The 26,552-nt window shown below is 44.8% G+C and overlaps 1 protein-coding gene across 1 annotated transcript in view; it reads right to left on the bottom strand.

Moving 5' to 3' along the window:
* The window catches only part of PRKCH (protein kinase C eta), a 118,498-nt gene that overhangs the window by 67,286 nt on the left and 24,660 nt on the right, over positions 1 to 26,552 (bottom strand). Inside the window, exons 2-4 of the mRNA XM_027638224.1 lie at positions 23,809 to 23,872; positions 1,940 to 2,090; positions 1,099 to 1,133 (exon numbers count right to left, since the gene is read on the bottom strand). Of these exons, the coding sequence (XP_027494025.1) occupies positions 1,099 to 1,133; positions 1,940 to 2,090; positions 23,809 to 23,872 (250 nt within the window). The remainder of the gene's footprint in view (positions 1 to 1,098; positions 1,134 to 1,939; positions 2,091 to 23,808; positions 23,873 to 26,552) is intronic.

Below are 26,552 nucleotides of genomic sequence, written 5' to 3'. Positions count from 1 at the left end.
TAGTTTGTCCCTGAGACTCAGTGCAACGCTTGGGTCTGGGAAGCTGGATAACTGCAGTAGAATGGGGCAGTGTTCAGGCCAGTTAGTTAGTCCCCATCAAAAGGGCTACTCAGCCCTAAACCTTCGTTGGGCTCTCTCCAAGTCTGAAGATGGCTTGGCTGGAATCAACTTGGATTCCTTCATTCCATAACCCAGTGTGTGCTGTAGATACCACTAAGACCAGCAGCCACTGTTTGCATAAGGAGATTTTTGTAGTGGCAGCTGCAAATGGCAGATATTTTTCAGGGTCTCACACTATTCTGTTTGTTGCTTTAAGCTTTCACTCATGAAGGGCTACCAATAACATTCACTTCCACCCAGATATTTTATGCAGTATATCCATTTTGTTTACATGCAGCTTCCTTTCATATGAGGACACCTCATGGCTAGGCTTCGTGAAGCAAGATTTGGGAATGAGGACACCAATGCTCTGTTATATTGCACGACAAACAGGCTGCATTAGAAGGCTATAATCAATGACCACACACCTGTGAGGCAGGTAATTCTGGGAAAAAGGGAGAGGAAAAGGCAAAAAAAGAGAGAGGCAGAACAATAATTAAATGCAAACAAGCACCACGTCTACACAGCCATTCAGCCAAACCATGCATTCAGACAAAAGTGCTGTGTCAGCCCACAAATTGCCCTTTGAAGTCACAAAATCCCTAATTTTACTTCATTTGAACTTCATAGGGAGAGAAAGGAAGAGGGTGGCCATTCCAGTAGGGCACTTTGTGTCACAATACCCGCTGAACGCTGCCCTGAAGGGACCCTGGGTGCCTCAAGCCTAGTTGGGTGTTGCATGTAGTCAGCAACTCAGTGGATCTGCACAGGATGAAACACTTCAACCAGACCCCCCAAGTGTTTGCAGGAATGTCAGTGGTCACTCCCGCATGTAGATGCATCCAGATGCTCAAATGCACAGTTTTGGCTGGTTGGGGAGGAAGAGGAGTGGTGACTTCAGACAAGTTTGTAACTGCAGGATGTCCCAGAAGCATGGGAAAGCCCTCCCGAAACAGCACATCCTACACACACACACACTGCAGGAGTGGAGCACCTCACCTTGGCACTGGTATCCCTGCTTCCCAAACACGCCCCTGTTCAAAACAAAACGTGACAATAATTTAGCATCAGAAGGATGATCATCTTGGAGGTTGTTTACAGAAGAGAGAGCCAAAATGCAAAAGGATCCCAAATGATCAGATCCCAAGGCAAAACTGCCCAGCAGTAATGGGGCAATCCAGGACAGGGGGGTGAGAGCACAGGAAAGCACTGGACAGGCCATGGCTTACAGGGTAGGCTGCCAACATGCCTGCATTCCCCTTATTCCCCCTCACTCCAATTTCTCAAATACCTCACTTCATTACAACACACACTGCACATATTAGAGAGATCCCAGCAGCCCACACTCTGTTATTATCTCTCCCACTCCATGTTCTTTTGAGACCTATCTACCTTTTTCTCCCTGCTCTGCCTACTCCCCCACATGCATCACCCCACACCTCACACCTCTGATGGCTTTTCTGTTCTCAGGAGTTTTCTCCAAAATTTCAAGCAACTGTATTTTTCCTCAGTGTAATCTCAGTGTTCCACTCCAGACTGAGGTCTTTCTTCAGGTTGCCTCAGTTACTTTTTTCCTCCTTGAAATAACATCTGCGGTTACAAGGCAGGAACACTGCCTCATCCCTGCACCACCCCATTCTGTTTCCAGCATCCAAGATTCACATACCCCCTGGCCTCTCTGCAGTAGACTCCAGTTTGCAGCCCTTCTAAACCTGATGGTCAAGGAGTGTCACATTGGTGCCCCTTGGTAAAGCGCCGGCTGACCAGTTCAGGACTGGGGGTTGCATGTTGGTCCCCAGGGATGGGAGGCTCCAAAACACCCTGTTTGAGCCGTCCTTACCAGATGAACTCCCTGCAGTGTGAGCAGTACGTTGGCTGTCGCAGGTAGGTGGCCATGAACTTGTGCCCGTTCACCTGGTGCACTCGCCTTCGCATCGCCCGCTGGCGCTTCCGAGTGAGGTTCTTAAAAATCCGATCCCTCTGGAGAGTCCCTGTGCAGGGGGTAGGAAGTAAAAAAAACAAAAACAACATGGCAACAAAAGATTAACATCATCACACAAAGTCCTGGTTTTGCCATGCTGTTCAATTCAGGCCCCCAGCATAAGGAGAACATGGAACTGCTGAAGCAAGTCCAGAGGAGGCCACAGAGATGATGCAAGGGCTGGAGCACCTCTGCTATGGAGACAGGCTGGGATTGTTCAGCTTGGAGAAGAGGAGGCTCTGGGAAGACATTAGAGCCCCTTTCAGTGCCTAAAGGTGCTACAAGAGAGCTGGAGAGGGACTTTTTACAAGGGCATGGAGTGATAGGACTAGGGGGAATGGATTTAAACTGAAAGACAATAGGTTTAGATTGGATATTTTGAAGAAAGTAATGACTGTGAGGGCAGTGAGGCATTAGCACAGGTTGCCCAGAGAAGCTGTGGATATACTGTCCCTGGAAGTGTTCAAGGCCAGGTTGGACAGGGTTTGGAGCAACCTGGTCTAGTGGAAAGTCTCGCTTCCCATGGTAGGGGGTTGGAACTGGATGATCTTCAGGGTTCCTTCCAACCCAGACCATTCTGCGGTTCTATGATAAAATGCTTTCAAAAGCCATAATTGCATCTCTGGTTTAGAAGTTAGGAGACCATGTTCTAGAACAAGGATAGCATCTGGGACAGGTACAGAAGTTAATTGCAAAGGACCCTTTAGCTCAAAATTACATTTTTCATGTAGAAGTAACTGCCTTTTCCCATCTTCCTCTCACTCCTCTCCTATATTGAGACACGTCACCAACCTATTAATTCACAAGCTGTAAACAGACTGGAAGCTTAAGGTTAATGAGTTGTTATAACTCACAGCTTTTTGGGCAATAAATCCTGAAAACATGACTACATGTAACCAAATGACCACCTGCTGAGCCAAAGCTGTGCCTTGCTTGGTGAACAGTGTTATACCTTTGGTATTCTCAGGCTACATTTCTGTATCACCATTTGCAGCACTTTTGCTTCCTGTATTATATAAAAAAACCCAGGCTATTTTTTCAATGACTGTTAGTCGTTTCATATGTGCCACACTCAGCTTTCTTTAAAGTGCTCATTTTCCAAAGTTAGATAATATTTTACAGTTCTGGAAAGCAGGGAGCCAGGAACTGCTGACATTCAAATCTGAATTGTCCCAAAATTTACTCTAATTTTAGAAAAGAACAGACTATTTCAGTTGTAAGGCATCCACAACAATCATCTAGTCCAACCACCAGACTACTTCAGGACGGACCAAAAATTAATATATTTTAAGAGCATTGCTCAAATGCCTCTTAAACACTGACAGGTTGGGGGCACTGACCACCTTTCTAGGAAGCCTGTTCCAGTGTCTGACCAACCTCTTGGTAAAGAACAACCTCTTGGTAAAGAAATGCTTCCTAATGTTCAGACTAGACCTCTCCCGGCAGAATTTAATATCACAATTTAATTATCTATCAGTATAATTTAATTTTTTACCGGGTTTAGTTCAGCCATATAACAATTTCCTAGCAAAGCTCAATTTACACAAAACAAGTGACTCTCAAAAGGCAGAACTGAGCTCTAGATCAAGAAAGCCACTCCTGTTTGGCAGCAGCCATCTGACATGCACATCCCAGCCAGCTGGTCTCTGGGACCCTCACGCAGACCAGGTCAGGCTCAGCTGAGCTTCCCAGATCAAAGCCTCATCTGGGGTACACTTGCCTCAGAGGAAAGAAATGCATTCTGTGGTTTTCAAGTCAGTTGCTTTGTGAAGTAAAGGCCCTGGAAAAAAGGGCATTCTGGGGACACACATCGGAGCCTGCTGGAGGTGATGGTGCACCAACGTGTGTACTCAGGACTCCTGCTTTGAGCCTGGACTGGATGCAAGACAAAACCCAGCTCTTGCCAAACCCTCTGTATGGGTATAATGACACAGGAAGGGACGGGCGGTCTGCAAACTTCCCACCCATCAGATCATCCTGGAGCGGTGGATGGGCAGCAAACCCAAACACAGCTGTCACCAACCCGCTTATCCACCCACAAAAAGGGGGAAGAACAATTCCCTCCTTTCAACTAACCTTGCTGATTAACTGCCGGAGGGGAAAAACAGAGGAAAAGCTGTCAACCTGATCAAGGCTTGAAATGCAGGAGTCCCACATCACAGGTATATTTCCCAGTTCTCTTTGTAGGAGTGGAGATAAGGGAAACCATCCTGTCAGTACCAAACGCAGCCACTTCAAGGGGCCGTATTCCTCTCTGTGCTCTTGCCACACAGGTTTAGAAACAAAGCCAGCCATAGAGCTCAAGGAGTTTTTTTTCTGCTGTGTTCTCCCAGCCTTTCGTGGGTTCGTCCCCTCCACAGGCACTAATGGAAATCCCCTACACGATGGCACAACTGCGACATGGAGCACGGCTTGACTTTAGGACAGCTTGGATTTATTTTTAAAATGGAAGCACATGCTGTAGATCAGGATTTTCCCACTAAAACATACACGCAAAAAAAGGATGTGGTGAGGGTAATCCAAGCACTTAACAAAGACCTGCTCTCTGCTCTAAGCAGTTGGGCAGGGACTGGGGCAGAAGAGCCTGCCTTTCTAGGGAAGTGCTTAAACATGTGTTTAATTCCCACTGAGGTCAACAGGATTTGGGGGACCACAGGAATTGCCAGATTGAGTCAGAACATTGATCCACCTAATTCAGCATCCTGCCTCTGTCAGTGGGCAACCAGAAACACATGACAGCAAGATGGAGGAACTTTGCAGCTGGGAGATAATTTGCCTCTTTCCCACACACGAGCTGTCATTTTGATATCTAGAAGCGAGAGCTGATTTGCAGAGTTTAATATTCCTTTCAAACATTCAATTATTGCACAAGTTCAACAGCCTCATTATCTACCATAAGAAACATGCCTGAGAAGAACTTCAAGAGGTCAACCAGACCATCCCTCTTCCCCAAAAGAGAAATTAAGAGCCAGTTGCTTCGCTGAGCCAGAGCCTCCTGCAACTTCACATGAGAATTAAAAAAATAATAACAATAAAAATATTCCTTACAGTATTACAGAATTTGCCCAATTTCAAATTCAAGAGAACATCTCTTTGATCTAGGTTTAAGCAAGCAGCTTTTTTCTTGTTTTCCTAGATAAGGGCCAAACACCTCAATTGGAAAAGTATCCTGTACTGGTGTTCAGCATGTACAGGAGAACTTCTGAGGCATGGAAAGGGAAGCACAGAGTCTGTCAGTGCGTGGTGAGCATGTAAATAAAGTACCTAAGGAAGGAATCCAGTTACCAGCTTGCTTCATACCAGCTGCTCCATTAGAAGCCCAACAGCTGATGCCCTTTAAGTTCCTGTACTCACATTTAGCACAGTTTAAGAGAATGTGTTCCCAATTTAGCTCATGCAGTTTCTGTGTTTGTTACGGTTCCCATCAAGGACCAGCATGGGGTGATCACCTCCCTGGTGCTCCCTCATGCAGTAGAGCCCACACACAGCCAAGAGAAAACCAATCCTCTGCACCAAGAACAGGGGACACTTGGACATGGCCTGCAAAGCCACTGCTGTGCATCCCTGTGGTTTGCCTGGCTTCAGACACACTGCAACTTTAGAACAGTTCATGGAAACAGAAAATTGACAGTCACTTGCTTTTTCAAGGGCAGTAGAAGTCTCCATGCTGCCTGTACTGGTGGATCACATCCATGGCCAGCCTAGAGCCTTCTCCTCTGAGCTGCACTTGGCCTCCACCTCCTGTTCTCCAGCCACCAACATCTCACATAGGACAACAGGTTCTCTCTTACTGACCCACTTTTCATTAAAACACATGCTACAAGTTGGGTTTTTTTCTTTACTAAAAGCATAACTCATACTTCAAACATTACTCTAATTTCACATTTTCTCATGCTACTCGGCTGTGTTAGCCTGCTAACTTTATCCAGATGCTGCACATCTTCCAGGTGATCTTCACCCATGATTATGTTCACTTCACATTACATTATAACAAATCTAAGTGTTACTAAGCAGGAGAGCGACTTCAGCAAGGCCTGGATTACTTTTCATATGCAACCAACTCTTTTGGGCACTACTCTTCCCATTTCCTGGTGCTGGCTTAAGTGGAAAGGGGAAGGAGAGCCCAGCACAACCTCAGCCATACCTCAGGGCCAGGTGTACCTTCAGGAGACCACCCACCATGTGATCTAGTGGATCTACATATACAACCACATCCCACAGAATAAATCCCTCTCTCTGAGGGCTAGGGCACTCATGCATCCCACACACCACACCATGGAGCAGGAAGGTTCAGCCCTTCAACAAGGTGCAAGTGATTTTGAAATGGTGGAACATATTGCTACCAAAACCTCCTTCCTCCCAACCACCACCCTTCTCCAGTCACCAGGAAGGCAGTTCCTCAGCTCACACCCATCACATCTGTTAAACAGGTCCCAGCACTGCTGAGGGAGAGGCTGCAGAAACCATCCATCAACACAGCACTGAAGTCTGCTGGTGGAAAGGCTGAGAGAATTCGTATCGTTCAGTCTGGAGAAGAGGCTCTGGGGTGACCTTACTGCAGCCCTTCAGTACTTGAAGGAAGCCTACAAGAAATATGAAGAGGGACTGTTTACAAGGGCATAGAGTCATAGGATAAGGGGGGAATGGCTTCAAACTGAAAAAGAGCAGGTTTAGATGGTATATTAGGAAGAAGTTCTTTATTGTGAGGGTGCTGAGGCAACTCGCACAGGTTGCCCAGAGAAACTGTGGAAGCCCCATCCCTGGAAGTGTTCAAGGCCAGGTTTGAAGGGCCTTGGAGCAATCTGGTCTAGTGGAAAGTGTCCCTGCCCAGAGAAGAGGGGTAACGAGATGATCTTTAAGGTCCCTTCCAACCCAAACCACTCTGATTCTATGACAGGCTGGCCAATGCAGCAGCCCCTTGTGCCTCTCACCTTTGGTGTCAGAGAATACAAAGCCATTAGAGACATTTTTCCCGCTCATGTTTTGCATTCTGGCCAATTTCCTAGAGGATATATATTTTCCTTCTGTACACGGAGAGCGTTTTACAAAACAAAGCCATCCTAGACCACTTTAAGAGACCTAGACTTTTAAAAGCCTCTAATCTCTGGTAAAGCAACAACCACCATGAATGGTTCAAATGAATGTCCAAATACTGCCATAAAAGTGGACAAGTAATTGCTCAGTGAAGGGAGTTTCCACATCCGTGGTTAAATTTGGACATCTGTAACTATGAAGGATATACTGTGACTGGTTAGGTGTAAAAGTAGCTACAAAGTTCAGTACTGAAAAGCCTCTTCCTCTTTCCTCCTCTCCACTCATGCTGAACACGTGTGTAAATTATACATACAGTGGAAATTATACATACAGCAAGAGAGGAGAAAAAATAACCCACCGAGTCATCTGAGGACATGTGCAAGCACTAGCACATCCTCACCCACTCTGCAGCCTCTAATACCACCCCACCTGTCCCCTGAGCTTACCTGATCCTGCCCTTCCTGGTTAGAGATCCCCCCCCATTTCTCTCCCTCCCATTTTGTATTCCAGGGGGTTATTTCAGGCAAATCCTTACAGTGGTGGCAGTAACTACAGCAGAAAAACAAGAGGAAGAGCTGCAGGATGAAGTGAGGTGCATCTGTGTGGAACTATTTGCCTCAAGTAGTTAAAGCCCGTCAGGTCCCATCTATTGGAAATCAATCTTGCTGCCGTGCTATCGACTGCTGCTGTAACGCCGGCACAGCAAAGGTCATCCAGGTACCTCCTGACACATGACAGTGCCTAGTGTTACACTCCTGCACGAATCAGTGGGATTTTTCTTTGAAAGGAATAAAGATATTTTAAAAAAGCAATGTAAAAAGCCTTAAAGCAATAATGCTAGTAGATTAAAATTTAATTAAGCTTTTTTTATTAGTGCCAGGAACAGCATACATGTTATCCTGTGCTCCCCTGGGAGCACTGCAAGCAAGCTCCCCTTGCACTGAGTGATATACAAGCACAGAGCAGAGCCCAAACATTGACCTCACTGGACTGTAAAAAAGCAAGCTAGTGGATTGAGAGATCCCTCACCTCTCACAAGCACTGAACAACAATCTCAGATTACACTAAATGCTCATCTATCCCAAGCCCTAACAGTGAGACGTAGTGGGTGCTTTAGGAAATGAATATACAAACCAGATCAAGTAAATGAATTCACACCCCTGTCCCCTCCAGCCATCAGTATGTAGGTGTTCTCTCAATATTTACCCAACAGTGGGCTTCCTCACATCTACTGAATGTAAACTGAGGCTAAACCCAGGTGTTTATTTTCCAGGCTAGAAAACATGTATGTTATGACAAAAATCCCTTACTAAGGTTTGGTATCTTTTAATCAGGAGTTTTATTACCATGATCCTGTGGATGGTCAAAACCATGGGAAGTCTTGCTAATTAAAACATTATACCACCAACACAGCATTAAAGAAGAAGCTGACAGCCTGACTCTGAAAAGGGAACAGGATTTAAAGGCTACAACCCAAAGTGGTATTTCCATCGCTGACTATTCTGCTTCCCTTAGTATTAGTGCTGCAGAGTAAAGCCTTGCCTATCCTATTATCAAGGTTTTTCTTCAGTTTCCCTCAAAAGTAACTTGGATCAGCAAGTGGGAAACAGCCACATCCACAAAGAGTTAACCACAGAAGGTTTCTCTCCTACTTCACATCTGTCAGAGTTCTTTTCCTTCTGCTGCTTTTGCCAGTCTGTGCACAAAACCATATTGGTTCCAATCCCAGGAGAGGCTCCTTGCAAATCAAAGGTGTGGCACATCAAACACAGACTGGGATTTATGGTTGATCCAGCTGCCATTTTGCCCTCTGAAACTGGATAAAGTTTTATATGAAGACCAGAGAAAGCAACAGCTAGTTCAGGCAGATTGTTGTCTTCAAGGATTTCACAGAAAAGCCACAATAATGGGCAGCTCATCTTTTAAATACTGTCTGAAATCTTTTAAATACCTGTAAATAATGAAAGAGTAAGAAGGAACAATGATGTTCTGAAACCAAAAAATTAGAGCTTTCCCCACTCATGATTATGAAACAGCCTTATCATCAGTCTTGGAAAAGCAAACATGTAGTCATCCCTGCACTGGATCACACAGAACTGTGCACTGGAGGCAAGGTTTCTGTTTCTCATCCAAGTGCTGAAGTAAGGCAGATTCATCTTCCTTGTTTTCTTGCCAGAACTAGGACATGAATTCAGCTCTAAGTGGTTAGCAGCATTTTGAGGACTGAGGCTGAAGGGTGATGTTTCAGTGTGGCAGCAGCAGCGAGAACAGGACCAGTGAAGTTCACACAACAATACTGATGAGCATGACAGTGCTCAGCTATAGCTGCAAAATCCCATTAGGCTTATGTCTAGAATTACACAATGATGCCAAAGCTCTGGTGGTACCAGTAGGTGAGACAGAAAAGCTGATAGGACATGTCTCTGTGTTTCCCAGGCTTAGCAGGTACAGCTCTGCTCCATCCATCACTGCTAACCTAACCTTCTCCTCACCAGCATGGGACTGGGGTTCAGCACTTTTTCAGTTTTCTTCAGTCTTTTGCACTTGAGTAGAGAAGTTCCAGCACTGCAGAGCTGGAGTGACCAGTATGTGGCTGCTGGGAGCCATCCACACATGCAGGAGGGGAGAGGGCTGCAAAGCAGAGGGTAGAGCCCAGTGCTGGGCCTAAAAGACCTTTTTATCTGTTTGCATGAGTTCTGAGAGAACATGAGAGAGCATGAAGAAGGTAGCTTGAGAAACTCAAAACAAGTATTCTGCTGCCACTTTGAGTCTACCAACCAGTTATGAATCCCATACAGGTTATCCTGTACAGAGTTTTAATCACAATTCCACACAGGTTTTCAGATGTTCACAGAGTAGCTCAAAACAAAATACTATTTTCCACATCTGGTTTTACAAGTCTTTTTCTGGGAAAAATTGTTTTTAGACGTCTGCTTGTGGATGTTGACAGCTCTGAACAAGGCACTGCAGGGTGTTGCACAAGGCTGAAAAATATGAATGGAAAAGCCTTTCCATTCATTTCTGTACTGAGTAACCAGGAATTGAGCAAATGGGATAGAGAGGATAACAGAAGATTTCAGCAGACATGAGCAACTCCATGCCCCAGTTCTCAGAGACCACTGCATGCCAGCCCCATCTGTGCTTTCCAGGCCACAGGCTGCATAAATGCTGCTGGATGACAAGGAGGGTGTGCATGAAGGCAACAGCCACTTCCCTGCACTTCCCTATTCCTTCTCTGTACAGGCACACCACACTGACAGAAGGAAGGGGACAGCCCCATTTGTCACCCCGTGCTTGTTTCTCCGTCAAGAGCAAGGAAGGTTTTACCTGAGCTCCATTTTACCATTCCATCTCTGCAAGTTTTTGCATTCACTTGGAGATGGTAACCTTGGGACACTTCTGTTTGCCAGAGAGACCAGGCTGGGGTGACAACGGTAGAGAACTGTCTCAGCTTGCACAGAGAGGATATTCCAGAAGAGAAGGATTTTATTTAAAAAGTAGAAGAGGGATTTGAGGGAGACAGGAGAAACCTGAGCACTGAACTGAGCTCATCAGAGCCCTGCACTGGCACTGTGACTGGAAAGCCATCTCATATCTGTCCCATACCAAGCAGGAGACACATGATACCCATGCAGTTTGGAAAAGCAAGGTAAATTAGTCCAGTCATATCCAGTGAAATAACAGACAGCTGCTTCCCTCTGACGGTAGCTGAATGTGGTTTTCCAGCAAAAACAGAGTCTAAAAGTCACCCCCACCCTACTGTTCCCCTCTCACAATGGAGTCCCCTCCCTACCATCTCAGAACTACCAGTATTTCAACTACTCCATAACCCATACCTGTCACATTGACCTAGGTAAGAACAAAAAAAAAAACAAAAACAAAAACAAAACAAAACCACAACACTAAAACCAACCAAACACCAATAAAACCCCAAAACCCCACAGAAAAGCTCTATGATTCAAATTTTAAGTTGACATACACAAACAGTGAGAAACAGGCAGCAATAATCATCTCCCCTCCTCAGCTAAAGGCAGTCTCAAATTTATCATAAGATCTGCACAACACATCTGCTTGCAGTCTCAATTTTATCATAAGATAGGTACAATTCTCCTCCTTACCTTAAGATGTGCAAATAATACTAGTACCTTATACTCCTTACTGCATTGCTCATTAGAGCCTTAACAAACTGATTCCTCTCCCTACTTTCCTCTCCTTACAATCATAATCATTGTTATTTCCTTGTGCTTAGGCAAGTGAATTTCCATTGTAAAACCTCCTGTTAGTCCTTCCCACCTATTACACTCAAGAGAAAAATGTTGAGATGTGATTTACCAGGGAAGGAAACCATTTAAATACATTATTCATTAAAAACAGGAAAAGAAAACTAACAAAGCAACTTTGATCTTTTCCATGATTAATTCATGCACCAGAAACCCTCCATGCCATAAGATTTAGAAGATTTCAAACTATGCTGGTAGAAGTAGCAGCAACAGAGTGTGGAAGTAGCAGCAACAGAGTGTGATAGCATTTATAAGTCAAAGCTCTCATCACTTGTGCAAAATCCTTGAGAAAAGCAGAATTGTCAGCATGGGCAAAAAGCAGGGAGATCCTGAACCCTTCCCTGCTCCGGATGCCTTGGGGCTCTGGCCTGTTGCAACCATCAGCAACTCACATGCTCGTAGGTGGTTCCCTAGTAGGTATCACAACATGCTATTAGGAGGCCCTGCCCACACAGGGAAGCACGAGATCCAGGTTAAACCTATTTTTAACCAGGTGCAGTTGAAAGCTATTTTTAAGTGGATGCTCTGGGGACATCCTTCTTTTGGGCCATGTGGCCAGCTTTGGAATTGAAGTTGGCCACTTTGGTATTAAAACAAGAGTCTCCACTCAAGGTCTTACACTCAACTAAATCCCCTTAAAATTCCCACCTTTTTGTTCAGGCTTAACGTCTGTCTCAAAGAAAGGAGGATCAGGAAAATACTCTTTATGCAACACGAGACAAAACACACAAAGAAACCAGGATGAACAGAAGGCAAGTTGAAATGGGAGTATCGAGCAGCTTGCGCCCAGAGGCACCCAAAGTTTTGCAGCATTTCCACAAACACCAACCACGTTCCTCGACACAGCCACCCCTAGGATGAAACCTCATACCTTCCTCTCCGGGGGCACTGCACCTCTCCATGAGAAGGCAAACTGTAACCCAAAGCACAACTGGAATCTAGTCAGGAATAAATTAACTGGGAGAGCTAATTAACTAGAATAAGTTAAACACTCCCATCTTTTTCCTTGTCAGGGCCTCCGACTGCTGCCGTGCGATGTCTCAGCTTTTCCCCAGGCCCTGGAGGTGCACTTGGCCTTGGGCTCACCAGGATGACCAACACCTGAATCACCACCCTGCAACACCAGGATTCTCCTGGTGGACTGGTCACCCCACAGCTGCACAGACCCAGCCCAAGTGGTCCAGCTGCATACTCAGCTCTGATTACACAGCTGATCCTGGGCACTTTTGAGATTTCCATGTGGCAGCTTGCTAACGAGTTCTCTAATTGCAACAGCCTTAAAAAGCAGGTTGTTTACCATGTCACTCTCCCACGCAGATTCCCACACACCATGGGCTGAGTAAGACACTGCCGCAGCAAAGCATCTGTCAAAAGAAATAAATTCAGCCTCTTGTATCCCAAGCTTATTGCTACCAGAAAGAGACCTGCCAAAAGGCAGCACCTCTTCTCATCAACACAGTCCCCACCTTGGCAATGCAGCAAGGAAATACTCAGTGCTCAGGCTGGCGATCGCACTTGGTTTCACTGCACAGTCCCTCCTAGAACACCTCTGCAGATGGCACAGACCGTGACTGCTCTGGCACACACACTGCACCCCTCCTAGTGCCAGCGGATTATTATGACTTCCCAGACGGATTTCCCAAGGGCTCAAGGCCAGGGGAGCTGCATGTTCAGGAAACACAGCTGTTCTCAACAGCTTCCCAACAGCTACCACAGCCAGACCTGATCTATCCCCCTTCCCCATCTCCTCCCCTACAGGGTTTTCACCCTGCAATACATACTTCTCCATGTCTGAGATGTGTTTCTGAGATTTCAAAAGCAGATATCCTGAATTCAAACAAATGGCACTAAGAGACATGTCCAGTCATTTTTTGAACACTTCCAGGGATAGCAACTCCCCGCCTCTCTGGGCAGCCTGTTCCAATGTTAATCACCCTTTCAGTGAAGAAATTCTTCCTGATATCCAACCTGAAGCTCCCCTGGCACAGCTTGAAGCCATTTCCTCTTATCCTGTCACTGGTTGCCTGGGAGAATAGACAGACCCTCACTTTGCTACACCCTCCTTCCAGGGAGTTGTAGAGAGTGATAATCTACCCCTGAGACTCTTTTACTCCAGACTAAACACCCCCAGCTCCCCCAGCCAATCCTCATCAGACTTGTGCTCCAGACCCTTCACCAGCTCTGTTGCTCTGAACATGTTGAGAAAGGGAAGGACCCACCAATTTCAACAGCTCCATAATGGCCACCAGTGCCACCAGCCACTTTCATTCTCACAAATGGGTGGCCCTTTCCACCAGGTGTAAGAGCAGCAGCAATAAGTACATACCCTGCCTCCCCACCAGCTCTCCCATCTCACTCCTCTCAATTAACAAACAAGCAGAGGTGGGTGAGCAGGAAGACAGTCACTTTCTCCAACAGCTTGTGAGAGACACCTAAAGCCTTCACCTCTTCTCATCTTTCTTCTCAGTACCTCAGTGGGAAAGGAATACACAGGGAGGGAATTTAAGTTCAAATGACAGGAGATGACAGCCAGCCTGCAGTTTGATGGTCATGACAGCCCTTACACAGATTTAAGCTTTTCTCACCCCATACAGCACCCTGCCTTCCTTCCAGCACACCCTTCCACACATATTCCAGCCAGATCTGTCCCAACACATGGGACACAGGGTGCCTCTATACGGCCAAGATGTGCAGTGGCCTTCACGTGCAAGTTATCAGCAGCCCTTTGAGATGCAACAATGGAGTCTTTCCCCAAACAACTTGTTCTTCCCACTCTACTTCTCATTCACAAGTGAAATGCAGAACAGAGAAAATGCAGGTAAAAACGTGTGTAGGATCAAACTGAGGCCCCAGATACCTCACCCACCACCTCAGTACTCTGATCTGGGAAGGCTGGAGAAGAAACATCTTTCTGCCTTTGTCCTTGCTGACCTGTAAGTATGATCTGCAAGACTGTATTGTGAACATATAGGAAGGATAGATTTTAGACACAAAAATTCAGAATTCTCTGACTTCTGAGAGTTTCATTTTCTAGTAAAAATTCTTCAAATGAAAAGGTTTCCGGTTTTAAGGCAATTACCTACATTTTACAAACAAAGAAAACTATCATTGGAAGCAAATTCATCTCCTGGAACTGGAGCAGCCTTTCCCCTCCACAGTCCCAGCTCACCAGCATGGCTGTGGTCTCACACAGCTTCAGGGAGGGAGGAGAGCAACAACAGGGAACACACACTTCCTAGGAAAGGACTGTGTGCTGCTGTGCCAGTACAGTGACAGACAGACACACTTGCTCAACAAGTCTGACAGCTAGACGGCAGAAAAGAGCTGAGATTCTGGGATTAGAAACTGTTCCAGATTCTAGCAAGAAAGAGGCTTTGATGGTCACAGCTATGCTGCTGCTGCTGCAGCCTTTCCTTGTCCCCCACAGCTCCTCTACAATCCATCTGTCTGTATTTTCCTCCTCTCACCTTCTTCAACTTTTTGAGTTTCTTTAAGCTGCTTCTTCCTGACAATTCCTGTCCATACCCACCCATCACCACTCCCCAGACCAGTCTCCTATGTCCTTCTGTCTCTCCTAATATTCCTTTTCTCTGTTCTTCTTCCCACCCCTTTTGTCTCTATTTCTTCTCCAATCAACTTTTCTCAGTGTTTCCACCACTCACTGTCCTTGCCTCGTGTCCCAGCAGATGGGGCATGGAGAGCAGGACACCCTCTCAACCAGACCTCTTGCCTTCCTCCCTCCTCTGTCCCCCCGCTGAGGCTCCCCCTCCTGCCTCACCACAGCACCCTGGGCCAGTGCTGAGCTCAATCAAAAGATAGATCTGGCCCCAAAATAACCCACAGCCCTGCTCCAGCTTTGCTCAGTTTCCCAGTCCAGCCAGCTGGAGTCCAGTGCAGAACTGGCCCCACTCAAGGTAGCCCAAGGGACACCCAAGAGCATCCTTTTCAGACAGACAGATTTACCCTCAGTTATGAAACTGCCTCATTCTCATAAACCAGCAGTGTTGGCATGGCCAGCAGGAGCAGTCAGTGAGGTGGGAACCTGCTGAGTGCAGGGGGTGTCCACAGCACTCAAAACCACACTGATGTCATGCAGTTTTTCTCAGATCAGGAATGAGCAGATTTTTCCCAAAGGAAGACAGGGATGGCAGAAGCTTCCATCCCTCCCACTCTCGCTTCTGCCAAGCTTGAGGTCACCCTGGTAAAACAACATCAGGATCTCTTTGCTCAAAGCTCTATTTTAACTCAGCATCTCATTCTGGAAAACAACAGAATCATTGCTGCTGAACCACTCCAGGAAACAAAAACATCTGGCACTGAAGAGCAGGAAACTCATTATTTTATGCTGGGCATACTCAGGAACAACCTAAAACAGGGGTGTATAAATTGCAAGTGCAAATATTTGCCTCCAAAAGCACCACTAGAAGATGAATTCTGATTCCTACAGCTCCATGCCAGCTCGCCTAAGGCTGAAGACCCGTTCTGCTTGGCTGTTTGAGAGATCTTGCCCACCTCCAGTGAGGTGCAGGACTCAACTGACACAACATCCCCAACTGATGCTGCTGGTCCTCCTCGTGTCTGCAGAGCCAGAGGGAAGCTTGGGTCTCCCCACAAGCACTAACAATGCCTGAATAGCTTCCAGGTAAATTGAGGGAATTAAATACTGTGACACAACAGCATTTTGTTACCTCCAGGTGACAGGGACTTATGGACACTGGACAGATTGGGCTGCCAGACACCCAGACACAAGGAAGATCCTTGACTGTGGTGGTGCCACCTAAATTAGGAGTCTCCTCTAGCAGCCAGAGTTGACAGACTTGGATATTAAATGGGATACAGCCTAATTTGATAGATGGTGATGTTATATATATATATATATATATATATATAAAAATATATATATATATAAACCAGTGTGGTTTTGTTGGTATTTTTTTCCAGTTTCTGGTACAGATTTACAGAGTGACCCTAGGTAAACTAGTGGGGTTTTTGGACAGCCATTTACCTGTTTCATCAGTCAGGTACCTCACAAACTGTGGTCTGGAGAAATTCAGGCACAGCCATGAGGTGTGCTAGTGTATGGAACAACTCCCTTTGTCCCAGTCCAGAGCATCACCCAGATGCCCTTGACCACAACGGGTCCAGAGAGAGATGGCCGTGAAACACCATCCCCCAGCACAGGGTGCAGCAATCAGGGCTGCTGCCATCATCCCTGGCCACAGGATCACAGCACTGACCTCCCATAGCTTCATGTTTACCTCCTTCCACTCCACATTCACCATCCTGCTCCACAGCAGCACAAACACCGGCTCTAGCACAGCCCTGCCCTCCAAGGCCAAGGAGACAAATTTAAGCTCCTCTGGGAGCTCCGGTCACCTCTTCCAGGAATCACACTTAAATAAAGCAAAAAATCTCTGTTCCTCATTACAGCCAGGAACACTGAAATCCCAGGGCAGATTGCAAGCTTGTATATTTATCTCTAGGTTTCAGAGCCCAGACAAAACACAGCCCACTGAGGAAGTGAAGTTAACCCTGATATCGCTGCTTGCTGCATTTTTGCAGTGCCTGGATATCTAAGCAGTTGGCAGATCCCAGCAAGTCATGAATTACTGACAAAATCCTCTCAGCATTAGACATACTGCAATAGCTGTGGTGCTCAAATGGACTGTTTTCCAAGAAGTAAAGGTAGTCTTTTGGATATGCAGCAGGCTGGGGTGCTGTTCACCTCCTGGCTCTGTGTTAGAGCCTCTCCATAAACACCAAGCAAACCACTTCATTTCCCAGGGCCTGGATCTTCCAGCAATCAGGAATAAACAGTTTTGTTTGCTTTCCTATTGGAATAATTTTTCCTGTGAAAATTCAGAATTCACCATACTTGCCATATTTATTTTTTTTTAATGGAGGAGAGGCATATGTGAGACATCAGAGTACCAGGGTGCAAAAACACTTGGGTTCTCTCTGCAGTATTTACATGTGAAATGCAATATGTACATTTTGAAGGTTTCTCTTTGAAAAAGAAAAAAAGCTCCTGGAGGCTTCAGGACAAAGAGCTGCTCTTGCTCCCATTAGCTTAGCTGATACACCTCTGTTGGGGTGCAGGTTTGCAGAGTGTGACCTCCAGGAGAGCAATGCCTGCTCAGGACTTCAAGATCAGCCTCTGGATACCTTTTACTTTTTAACCTGACTGATCTTCCACCAAGGCTGGGGATCCACTGAAGTTCACCTGCCTGCCACACAGAGATGCACAGCATCTGTTGATTACATTCCTGGTCTCTGCAAGGGCTCAATCTTCTCCAGGGTACATTTAGGGTATGTTTTCTCCCCCATGGAGACACTGACATTGTTCTGACCTATTTCCACGTGGAAATGAAGAATTGAAACAACATGGAGTGCATCTGGAAATCCCTTGCCTGCAGCACACACACATGGGACAAGTGTAAAGCACTTGAAAAAGTGTAGGCAATGGAAAAAAAATGCAAGGATATAGAACAACATGTCTCCTGCTGCTCTCTGCCACATAAGACTTTGGGCTAGACATTAAAGACTTCCATGTTCTCAGACTGGGAACCAAAGATAGCAAAAGCTTTCTCTATCCTATTCTCTACTGATACTGTCTATATAGATCAGGAGGTTCTCTAGACAGTGTCTACTACATGTCTTAAAACTCTGCTTGAGCTAGTAAACCAAAACAGAACAATGGCCCAACTAGCCAGGGGATGAGAACAGGACATTTTTCATTCCTGGTTCCTGGTTTCCAATAATTATTCCCTTAACTAGAAAAAAAAAACCAGGCTGAAAACAGTAATTATTGCAGTTAATAGAGAACTGGTAAAATCTTTTTTCTCCCTCTTGTGCAAGAACCTGATAACCTATCTGGCAATAGAAGTTTTATGGGGCTGAGGAGCTACATTACAGTGCAAAGATCTTGTTAGCACAACACCTATACACCACTTCAGACTTTAAGGCTGCAGATTTTTACTGGTACCCATCTGAGGAAATGTTATTTCTTAAAATAAAACCTACTCGGTGTTAGCAAAATGTATTCCAAGAAAAATGACAGCAAAAGACCAAGTATTTGTGTTTGAGAACAAACTATCCCAAACTGGCACATCATGCCAGTTGCAAAATAAAGAAGCATTTCCTGGTCTAGAGGCAGGTTCAGGCTTCCTGAGCCTGCCTCTTAAGTTACCTGCAGGTAAGCAGTTTTAAGCTTCCCCCTTGGAGGGGTTGGAACTAGATGATCTTTAAGGTCTCTTTCAACCCAAGCCCATGATTCTATGATTCCTTGCTGCTGCAAACCCTACCAACATTAATTATTCAATAATGCATACTATATCTGCTCTACCAAGTCACTTGGCTTTTCAATATTCTCGTTGTTCTATTTCTTGCCCAGAACTCAAATTTGTCTTTCCTGACACTGAAAGAAAAGAAACAACCATTACTTATCTAACAATGGTGAAATTAAAAGTGAACTTCAAGCAGAATTATCACATTGAGTGACAACGTAAAAAAAAAAAGCTAAAAAAAGGCAAATTGCAAGAGTTCAAAGCACTAAAATAGAAGCACTTTATTTTCTACAGGGCTTGCCTCATTCATCAATTCAGTCAAACACTTAATCTGTATTAATTTAATTAGCTCTGCTCAAAATTAAATAGAGCAAATAGCAAGAGAGGCAGCAAACTGAGGGCACAGCAACACGCCTTGCAGGCAAAGCTGCAAGGGGACTTGGTGTTCCCAGTGTTGCAAGAAGAGAGGTTCATACCATCCTTCAGGCACACACCTGGGGCCTCTCAGTGTCCAAGTCTGACCTTGCTGCAGCCAAACACCCACACACCATCACCTGCTCTTGAGTATCTCTACCAACCTCTCACAGGCGTCCAGAAGCACCAACAACAGCAGCAGTTCACCCGGTCACTGCAAGGCTTTTTATTTCAAGTCAATCACCTCCCAGTCAAGAAGAATGTAATGCATGATTTGCATTTCACAGCTGAAACCAGTATTCAGCAGCAAAAAAAATCGACAAGCAGTGGAGAGAGGATCTAAATTCATGTCACCCGTTGGGGCACTCCAGCAGCATCAGCCACTTCCTATAAGCAACACAAGCCCCGGAGTCTCCTCCCAGAGACACAACCTTCAGCCAGAGCCAGGGGGACCTTGATGACACCTGGGAGAGCACAGAGGTGCTGGAGAACCATAAAGGCCCCCAGTCAGTGTGTCTTCCTGCCAGGATGCTCCCAGGTGCTCCCTGGAGTGATGAGGAAGATCACCCTACTTGGAAGTTGTCTGCCTGGAAATGGTTATGACCAACGTTAGGAGAAGAGGAAAAACATTAGGGAACTCTACACCTTATACAGCACTATATGTTTTAGAGAGAAATAAAGCAGACTTTTTTAAAAGGAGGCCTGGTGAATTAGTTTTAAGAGAACAGGGGCAAGGAGACACAAACAGAGACACATAGTGTAGGGAACCGAGATGTCACTATAGGGAGGTAAGAAATGCTAAAGACACCCTTGGGGGAAAAATCATATTTATATCCAGAGTAAAAAGAATAAGGAAATTTTAAAAGAAATCATTTTTGGTGACTTGAAAAAAAAATCCTATTATCAGGCAGGGTGAAATAAAGAAAACCCAGAAAAGAGTAAATAAATTCATTCGAGGAGGGGAGGGAAATCAATCCCTAAGCAATGCCTGAAGACTGGTAGGCAGAAGGTCAGTCCTCACCTTCTCTGTGAAACAGCCTGGACTGAAACAGCTCTTGGGTTAGTGAGGGAGATGGCTGGGCAAGAGTGTGCTTCCCTCCACCCCAGACAGGTGCCACCAAGACCGAGCACAGCCAGCAGAGATGGGGCACGCTTGGAGAGTTCAGGAGCTGGACTTTGATGATCCTTGTGAGTCTCTTCCAACTCAGAATATTCTGTGATTTCTGTGAGAGGTAATCTCCTCCCAAGGTAAGGAGATTTTCATTTTAATTTTGCACTGGTTGCTTTACACAGGAAATGTCAGCTGAATGAGGGGAGTTAATATAATCAGGTACAGCTTAGCACAGCAACAAATACATCCAGCAGAGAAAATAAAGATAGGCAGGGGTAATTTCACTAGGTCTCTCTTGCTTCCTATTGCTCTGTTCCTTTCTCTTCCTGAAAAGCTACATGTATTTTTAACATGTGAAACGGGAAGATTTCCCTGCCTCAACACAGCAGGGCGATAACACTGATGGACAGAAGAGCCATATGGGAACCTATAAAGAATTAACCTTTCCAGCTGTATGTTTTCTATAATGCCTTTATTCTGACAGCACATGAATGCTTCTGTCGGACACACTGCACCCCTCACAGGAGTGACACCCTTCTCCCCCATCCCTGCTGCAGGCGAACAGAACCAAATTTAGATTTTGGTCAGAAGAACTTTTGATCAAACAGAAAACCCCCACCATTCCTGAACGTAAAGAAAGTCCAAGCAACCAACACCCGGACTGTCTGTTTTGGGTAAGCTTGTTCAGACAACAAAATAATACAGTGTCAGGTGGACCTAAGATCCAAGTCTTTTTTTATTTGGGTTTTTTTGGGGGGGTTGCTTTTTTTTTTTCTTTTTTATCCCCTCTCTCTACCCACTTTTTGGACTTTTGCTTTGCTGGATTTATACAATGGCACCTGAGCCCCTGTGAATTTGACTATTTCTATAAACAAAACAACCAGTTTGGCATAAAACCTCTCTGAGATGAATGAGGTGTGTGAGGTCCAGCAGCAGGCACTGACGCTCCACCTTTGCTCAGTGGAGCTCTCAGAAGCTTTTCAAAGGAAGATGCTCCCCCACAGTTCAGACTGACTCCATTATGTTATCCTGCAAAAAAAACCCCTGTGGGTGGCTTGAAGAGTCTGTCTGTGGACACAGCCACGATGCTCCTTTTACCTGCTAAAGTCTGGCTGCTTTTTGTAGCACTGCGTCACCACTGCTTAATCCTTTTCAGAGCAGAAAACACACCAGAGACACACTCTTAACCATCAAAGTCACAGGAAAATGATTAAATGTCCTAAATATCATATTGCTTGAAAATCCACGTGTTACACTGGTGGGATCTAATGCACACTGACCATTGGGTTCTCTGTGTGCCCACAGACACAGAAAGCCTTCTCTGCCACATTAGCCATAACGAGCAGGGAGGATGTGATAGTGGCTGCCTTCCAGGTCAGGGGAACAAGTGGGAAGCCACTTTTTGTACTTTCAGGTTGTGATCTATTCTCGGTCTTCTTTTCATGAAACTTCAAATTTCAAATACAGTTCTGAGCCGCCACATTTTCAGCAAAAGAGAGAGAAAAAAAAGAATAAAATATGATGTTATAAACAAGACCTCACTGCTCATTAGAAGGAAAGCCCTTCCTTGTGGATGCCTCCTTTTATCCAATGACTGGGAGAAGTCAGTATCTGCAATCAGGCTTGCCCTGCATTATGTCTATTCTTGGAAACTCTAAATGTGACCATACATGGGAACTACCAGTCAACAACAACAACAAAAAAAAAAAAAGGACCATCTTTGATCTTCCTGTTCTGTTAAGTCTATACATCCTCAATAACAACACAGAAAAGAGAAGTAAATAATTTCCAACATTTCCCATTTCCCTCGGAAAGCAGTATCTGTACAAACATCTGAGTTCTCCATCTCTCAGCTCAGCCACCAGCACAGACTTGAAGCACACTCTGGATTAATGCTCAAGCCCACCATCCCTGCTCAAACCTGCTTTAAATGGCCAAGCATGACGCTCTTGCATGTGGATACAAACTGGGATGCAGGTCACTAAAAGCCCCCTTTTTCTCCCCTCCTTCCATCATCAGTTCTGCAATAGGCAATTACAGCCAATTTCCAGTGTCCTTTTCACCCCTAAGAGCCATGGCCTCTGGATCTTCAAAAAAGTCCTCCAGGCCTCCCTAGCACAGTTTTGGACTCATCCTCTTCTCTGGTTACAAACAGAAAGCTTCTTGCAAAAGTACTTGAAAGCTTGAAGCTACTTGAAAAAGTAATCTTCATGTCTTCCTGTCAAAGCACAGTTATAGGGAAGGGTAGGAAAGGTAAATGCTCTGTTAACATTTTACATGTGGGTAAACACAAGAGCAGTTCCCAGGCCACAAAGCTGACACCTGGGCAGAGAAAAACATGGATGCCTACTCTGCAGATAGAGAGCTAAAAGTTGTAGTGATGCTATGTAACCCGCCCAGCTTTACCTGGTAAGTGAACTTTACTGGAAAAGGGAATTCTGGTCCTCTCTGCCTGACTGCAGTGCCAGAATGTCATATTCCTCATCTTTTCCATCACTCCAAGACTATATATTTATTTAGGAATTGAAGTCAGGCTTTCTGTTCCTATCTCCCTCCTAACATACCTTCTACAAGAGGAGTTACACCTGGTCAGTCATCCCCAGGAGTAAGAGCAGCCCAGGTGCACACACTCCCCAAAAGCATCCAAGTAAAGCACAAGCTCTTATTGAAACCTGCATTTGAAGCACAAAGGCAGGGGCAGTGACAGGTCTGGGCACTAGCATGAGGTGGGACCCATGGGAGATGCAAGGCAGGAGAGCAGAGCTCCCCCAGAACTCCTAAAGCCACCCCCAGCACAGCTTTCGTGCCAAGCAATCAGTTTCTGGGGCAGAACCAGAGAGAACATTAAAAATCCATCTCCTTCATCCTGCAGGTAACAGCAGATCCTGCCTCAGTTCCTGGCTTCTGTACAGAAAACACCCCCCAACAAATGCAGTTTGAGGCTGCAGCTAAAACAAGAGCCATGGTTTGAAGAAAATAAGCTTTTTCTGTGCCCCATTCCAGGTTTCCTGGGTTGCTGCAGCAGAGCTCACATCCACGCTCGTAATTAGTATCACAATAAACAACAGGGAAATTAAAAATATCACACTATAAAATATAGCTACAGAAAAAAAAGCTGCCCAGATACTTTTTCAGGGCAGCTGTCACACTAAAAACATCTAAGTTTCCTGTGCAAAGTGAACCCGGGAAACAGAAATGCTCTTGAAGTAGATGGGAACCATTATGGAATAAAAATCATCCAGATGTTTTAAACATGTTCCATTTTAAACATGCTGTTTCTCCTTAGCTTGCCCTTCAAGAGGCACCCAGGTGAAAAGTAGGAGTGACAAAAACAATCTGTTTGAAGGACAACTTCAGGTAAATAAACCAGATCAAGCACGAACCAGCTCCCCAGGTCCAAGATCAGGGCAGAGGGCACAAACAGCACGAGTTGTTACCAACAGCCCCTTCCAGATTTCCCCCACTGCTCAAGAAATCTCCAGCACACCACAGCACATGCCTGGTAAAGAATGCCATTCCCTCATGTACTGCCTGGTAACTGATGGCAGGAATATACACCAGAGTCCAGCTCTTAATGGAAACAAGCCAAAATAATTCTCTTACCTTCCGTGAAGCTTCCTGTAAGAGTTATGACAACAAACACTTTGCCTTCTGGCTCCAAATCCACCTGAAAAAGTAAAGACAATGTTAGAAGATTGGTTTCTTTAAGGCAAAAATCTTTTTCAGGATTTTGGATGACTAATCTTGCCAACATTTGATAATATTTAAACCTGTATATATTCTCATGCATTCCCTTAATTAAAAAAGGAAAAAAAAGCATCCATGGCCCAAACTGTCCAGCTCCATAAAAAACAACAAATTTGATTCCTTCTTTTTCCTAGAAGTGCTGCACAATCTCAGCCTTACTAGAGGAAACAGAGATTTAAAAAAAATAAAATATGGTTAACTGTATTCCAATTTGTCAGATACATGAAGCAGGACTAACACTGAATGCACACAATTCTCTGAAAAGATCAATGCATATCTGTTTTGAGAATTATATGGTTATTTCCCCCCTATTATATATTATCCCAGTGAAATTGTTTCAGTCTCTCAAAATATCATCAGTGCTGAGGTAAATGCTGATTTCTTACATAAATCACCTTTTGGCCTTAAACCATAGGAAATAGAAAACTGTTGGTGCTGTTACCTAAGGACTTCTTTTTATTTAATCTAAATTAGATAAAGAGAGAGATACAGAACATAATTTTAGGGATCAGAGATTCAATCCCAGTGTCAGCCAACCTGTCCTTGAAAGAAAGTACTTATTTTTTTACTGAGTAGGTTTTTCATTTTGAGATATATTTTTAATACAAGTCTTGCTTTTGTATTTTTTTTATTCACCAGATAAAGTCACAGCTAAGGACTTCCTGAAGTTTGAGTCAGGCTGTCACACAGAAATCTCACTTAAAAACCAAAACCAAACAAAACAAGGACAAGGCACTCCCCGACACCCTCCACAAATTGCAAGTTTAAAATTAGCAAAGAGGAGCTTCGCACCTCGTGGGTATCGATAACCAGTGCTGAACAGGAATTCTGAAAATAGAGCTCTCTGGGGGAATAAATAAAAATCATTATCCAAACCCTCTCTGTTCTTGTACAAGCACCTTTCCTTAGTCCAGCAAAAAAGAAGCAAATTCACATTGGCAGCACCAAGTTTCACAGAAGTGCCCAGAATTTAATGCACCTTGGTGAGCACACTGCAGAGTAGAAAAATATTTCCCAGTCCTGCAAGAAGGAATGATGTGCCCAGGCTCCCTCCTTTTTCAGGGGTAACACACAATGTATCCTGTCAACCCTTTGGAACACAAAACAGGGAAGCTAGAACTGCTTGAGAAAATCCTATCAAAAAGTTGATTTTGCGGGCACTATATTTTCCACTAAAAAAACCCATAAAAATCACTCTCTCAGGGAAAATTTAAAGTCAATATTTAGCTTCGACTCAATATTAATTTTCATGGTTGTTTGTGCTGCATATTAGATTGGTTTTAGGAAGCTGTGTTTGAACAGCCCTCTGTCTCCATTAATACTGAAGACATTTCCCCAAATAAATTTCAGCTCTAGTAATATCAGGCATCATTTATGTCTAAATTTGACTTCACTGGAGAGATGCACAGCTTTGTAAATAAATAGTTCTTTCAAAAATACATAGTATCTATAACACGCCATCACCCAAACTGATTTATGGGATATCAAAAATTCAGATTTTATGGAAAAATCCTTTACTTACTTAGGTTTCCAAAATCATTCTTCAGTGCTTATCATTTTCCTTCCAGTATCTGTACACGATACGTCAGACTCCTGCTTTTACACTCACAAAGAGGATCCTTCCTCCCTTCTTCTGACAGACATGGTCTCTGGTGGGATGCAGAGCAAATCCTGCACTCCTCTTTTAGTGTTAAAAGCAAAGGCTTGTCAAGACTCAAGCAGCTGGGCTGAGACCAGGAGATGCAACAAAAGCATCATCCACCTTTGACACAGGGCAGAGACAAAAACTGGTCCCAAACTCTGTGGCACACCTTTGTTCTCCATCACTACAGCCTGCAGCACAGTCTTACAAAACAGAGACAAAATAATGCTGAAAGTAATAGCAGGAGATTTATGAGAGTTATAGAACAATTTATCTCCCCTCCAGACTCCAAGATTAAAGACCAGTCAAATCCCCTACACCAACTAAGCAGCTGTGCTCACGTTATACCACAGGCCAAGAGCACTCGGCAAAGAGGATCTAGCTACACTCAAGATCTTCCCACAGTACATGTAAGCAGGATCTAATTAAAAATTACAGCTGAAAGGCTCCAAAACGAGAAGTGAAGCCCCAGCATGCCAGGAGCTGCTGAAACTTTGGCACACCAGCACCCCACTGGATACAGGACCAATAGGGAATTTTTATCCTAAATGAGGTTAAGTCAGACAGTCTTAAGAGTTTCTCTGGTCTTAAATTGATAGCAACAGCAACAAAAGATAAGATTAAATGAAATGAAATAATAACAGACCACAGGCAAAAGTCTGGCTTTTGGACCTGCTGTGATCTCTTTTAAAGATGAAATTCAACCAGCTAAGTAGTGGCCAACACAACACCTGAGATAACTCCCAGATATCTGGAATGTGCCCGAAACAGAAAATAATCTCTGACCTAGAAAACTGAAATGAAAATGTCAGACCGCAGACCTGCCCTCCCGTGAACCGGCCCAAGACCAGATGATCAAGCAGCTCCCAGGCAGCAACACCCACCTGACAGGACATGCTTCTCACCATCACAAACCCTACACCACAGCCACACAACGTGGAGGGGCCTCATGCTGGCA

The sequence above is a fragment of the Corapipo altera genome, unplaced genomic scaffold (assembly GCF_003945725.1).
Source record: "Corapipo altera isolate COAL_440 unplaced genomic scaffold, ASM394572v1 23, whole genome shotgun sequence".
Lineage (NCBI taxonomy): Eukaryota > Metazoa > Chordata > Aves > Passeriformes > Pipridae > Corapipo > Corapipo altera.
The sequence above is the reverse complement of the archived record's forward strand: the minus strand, read 5'-3'. Positions and strand labels throughout refer to the sequence as shown.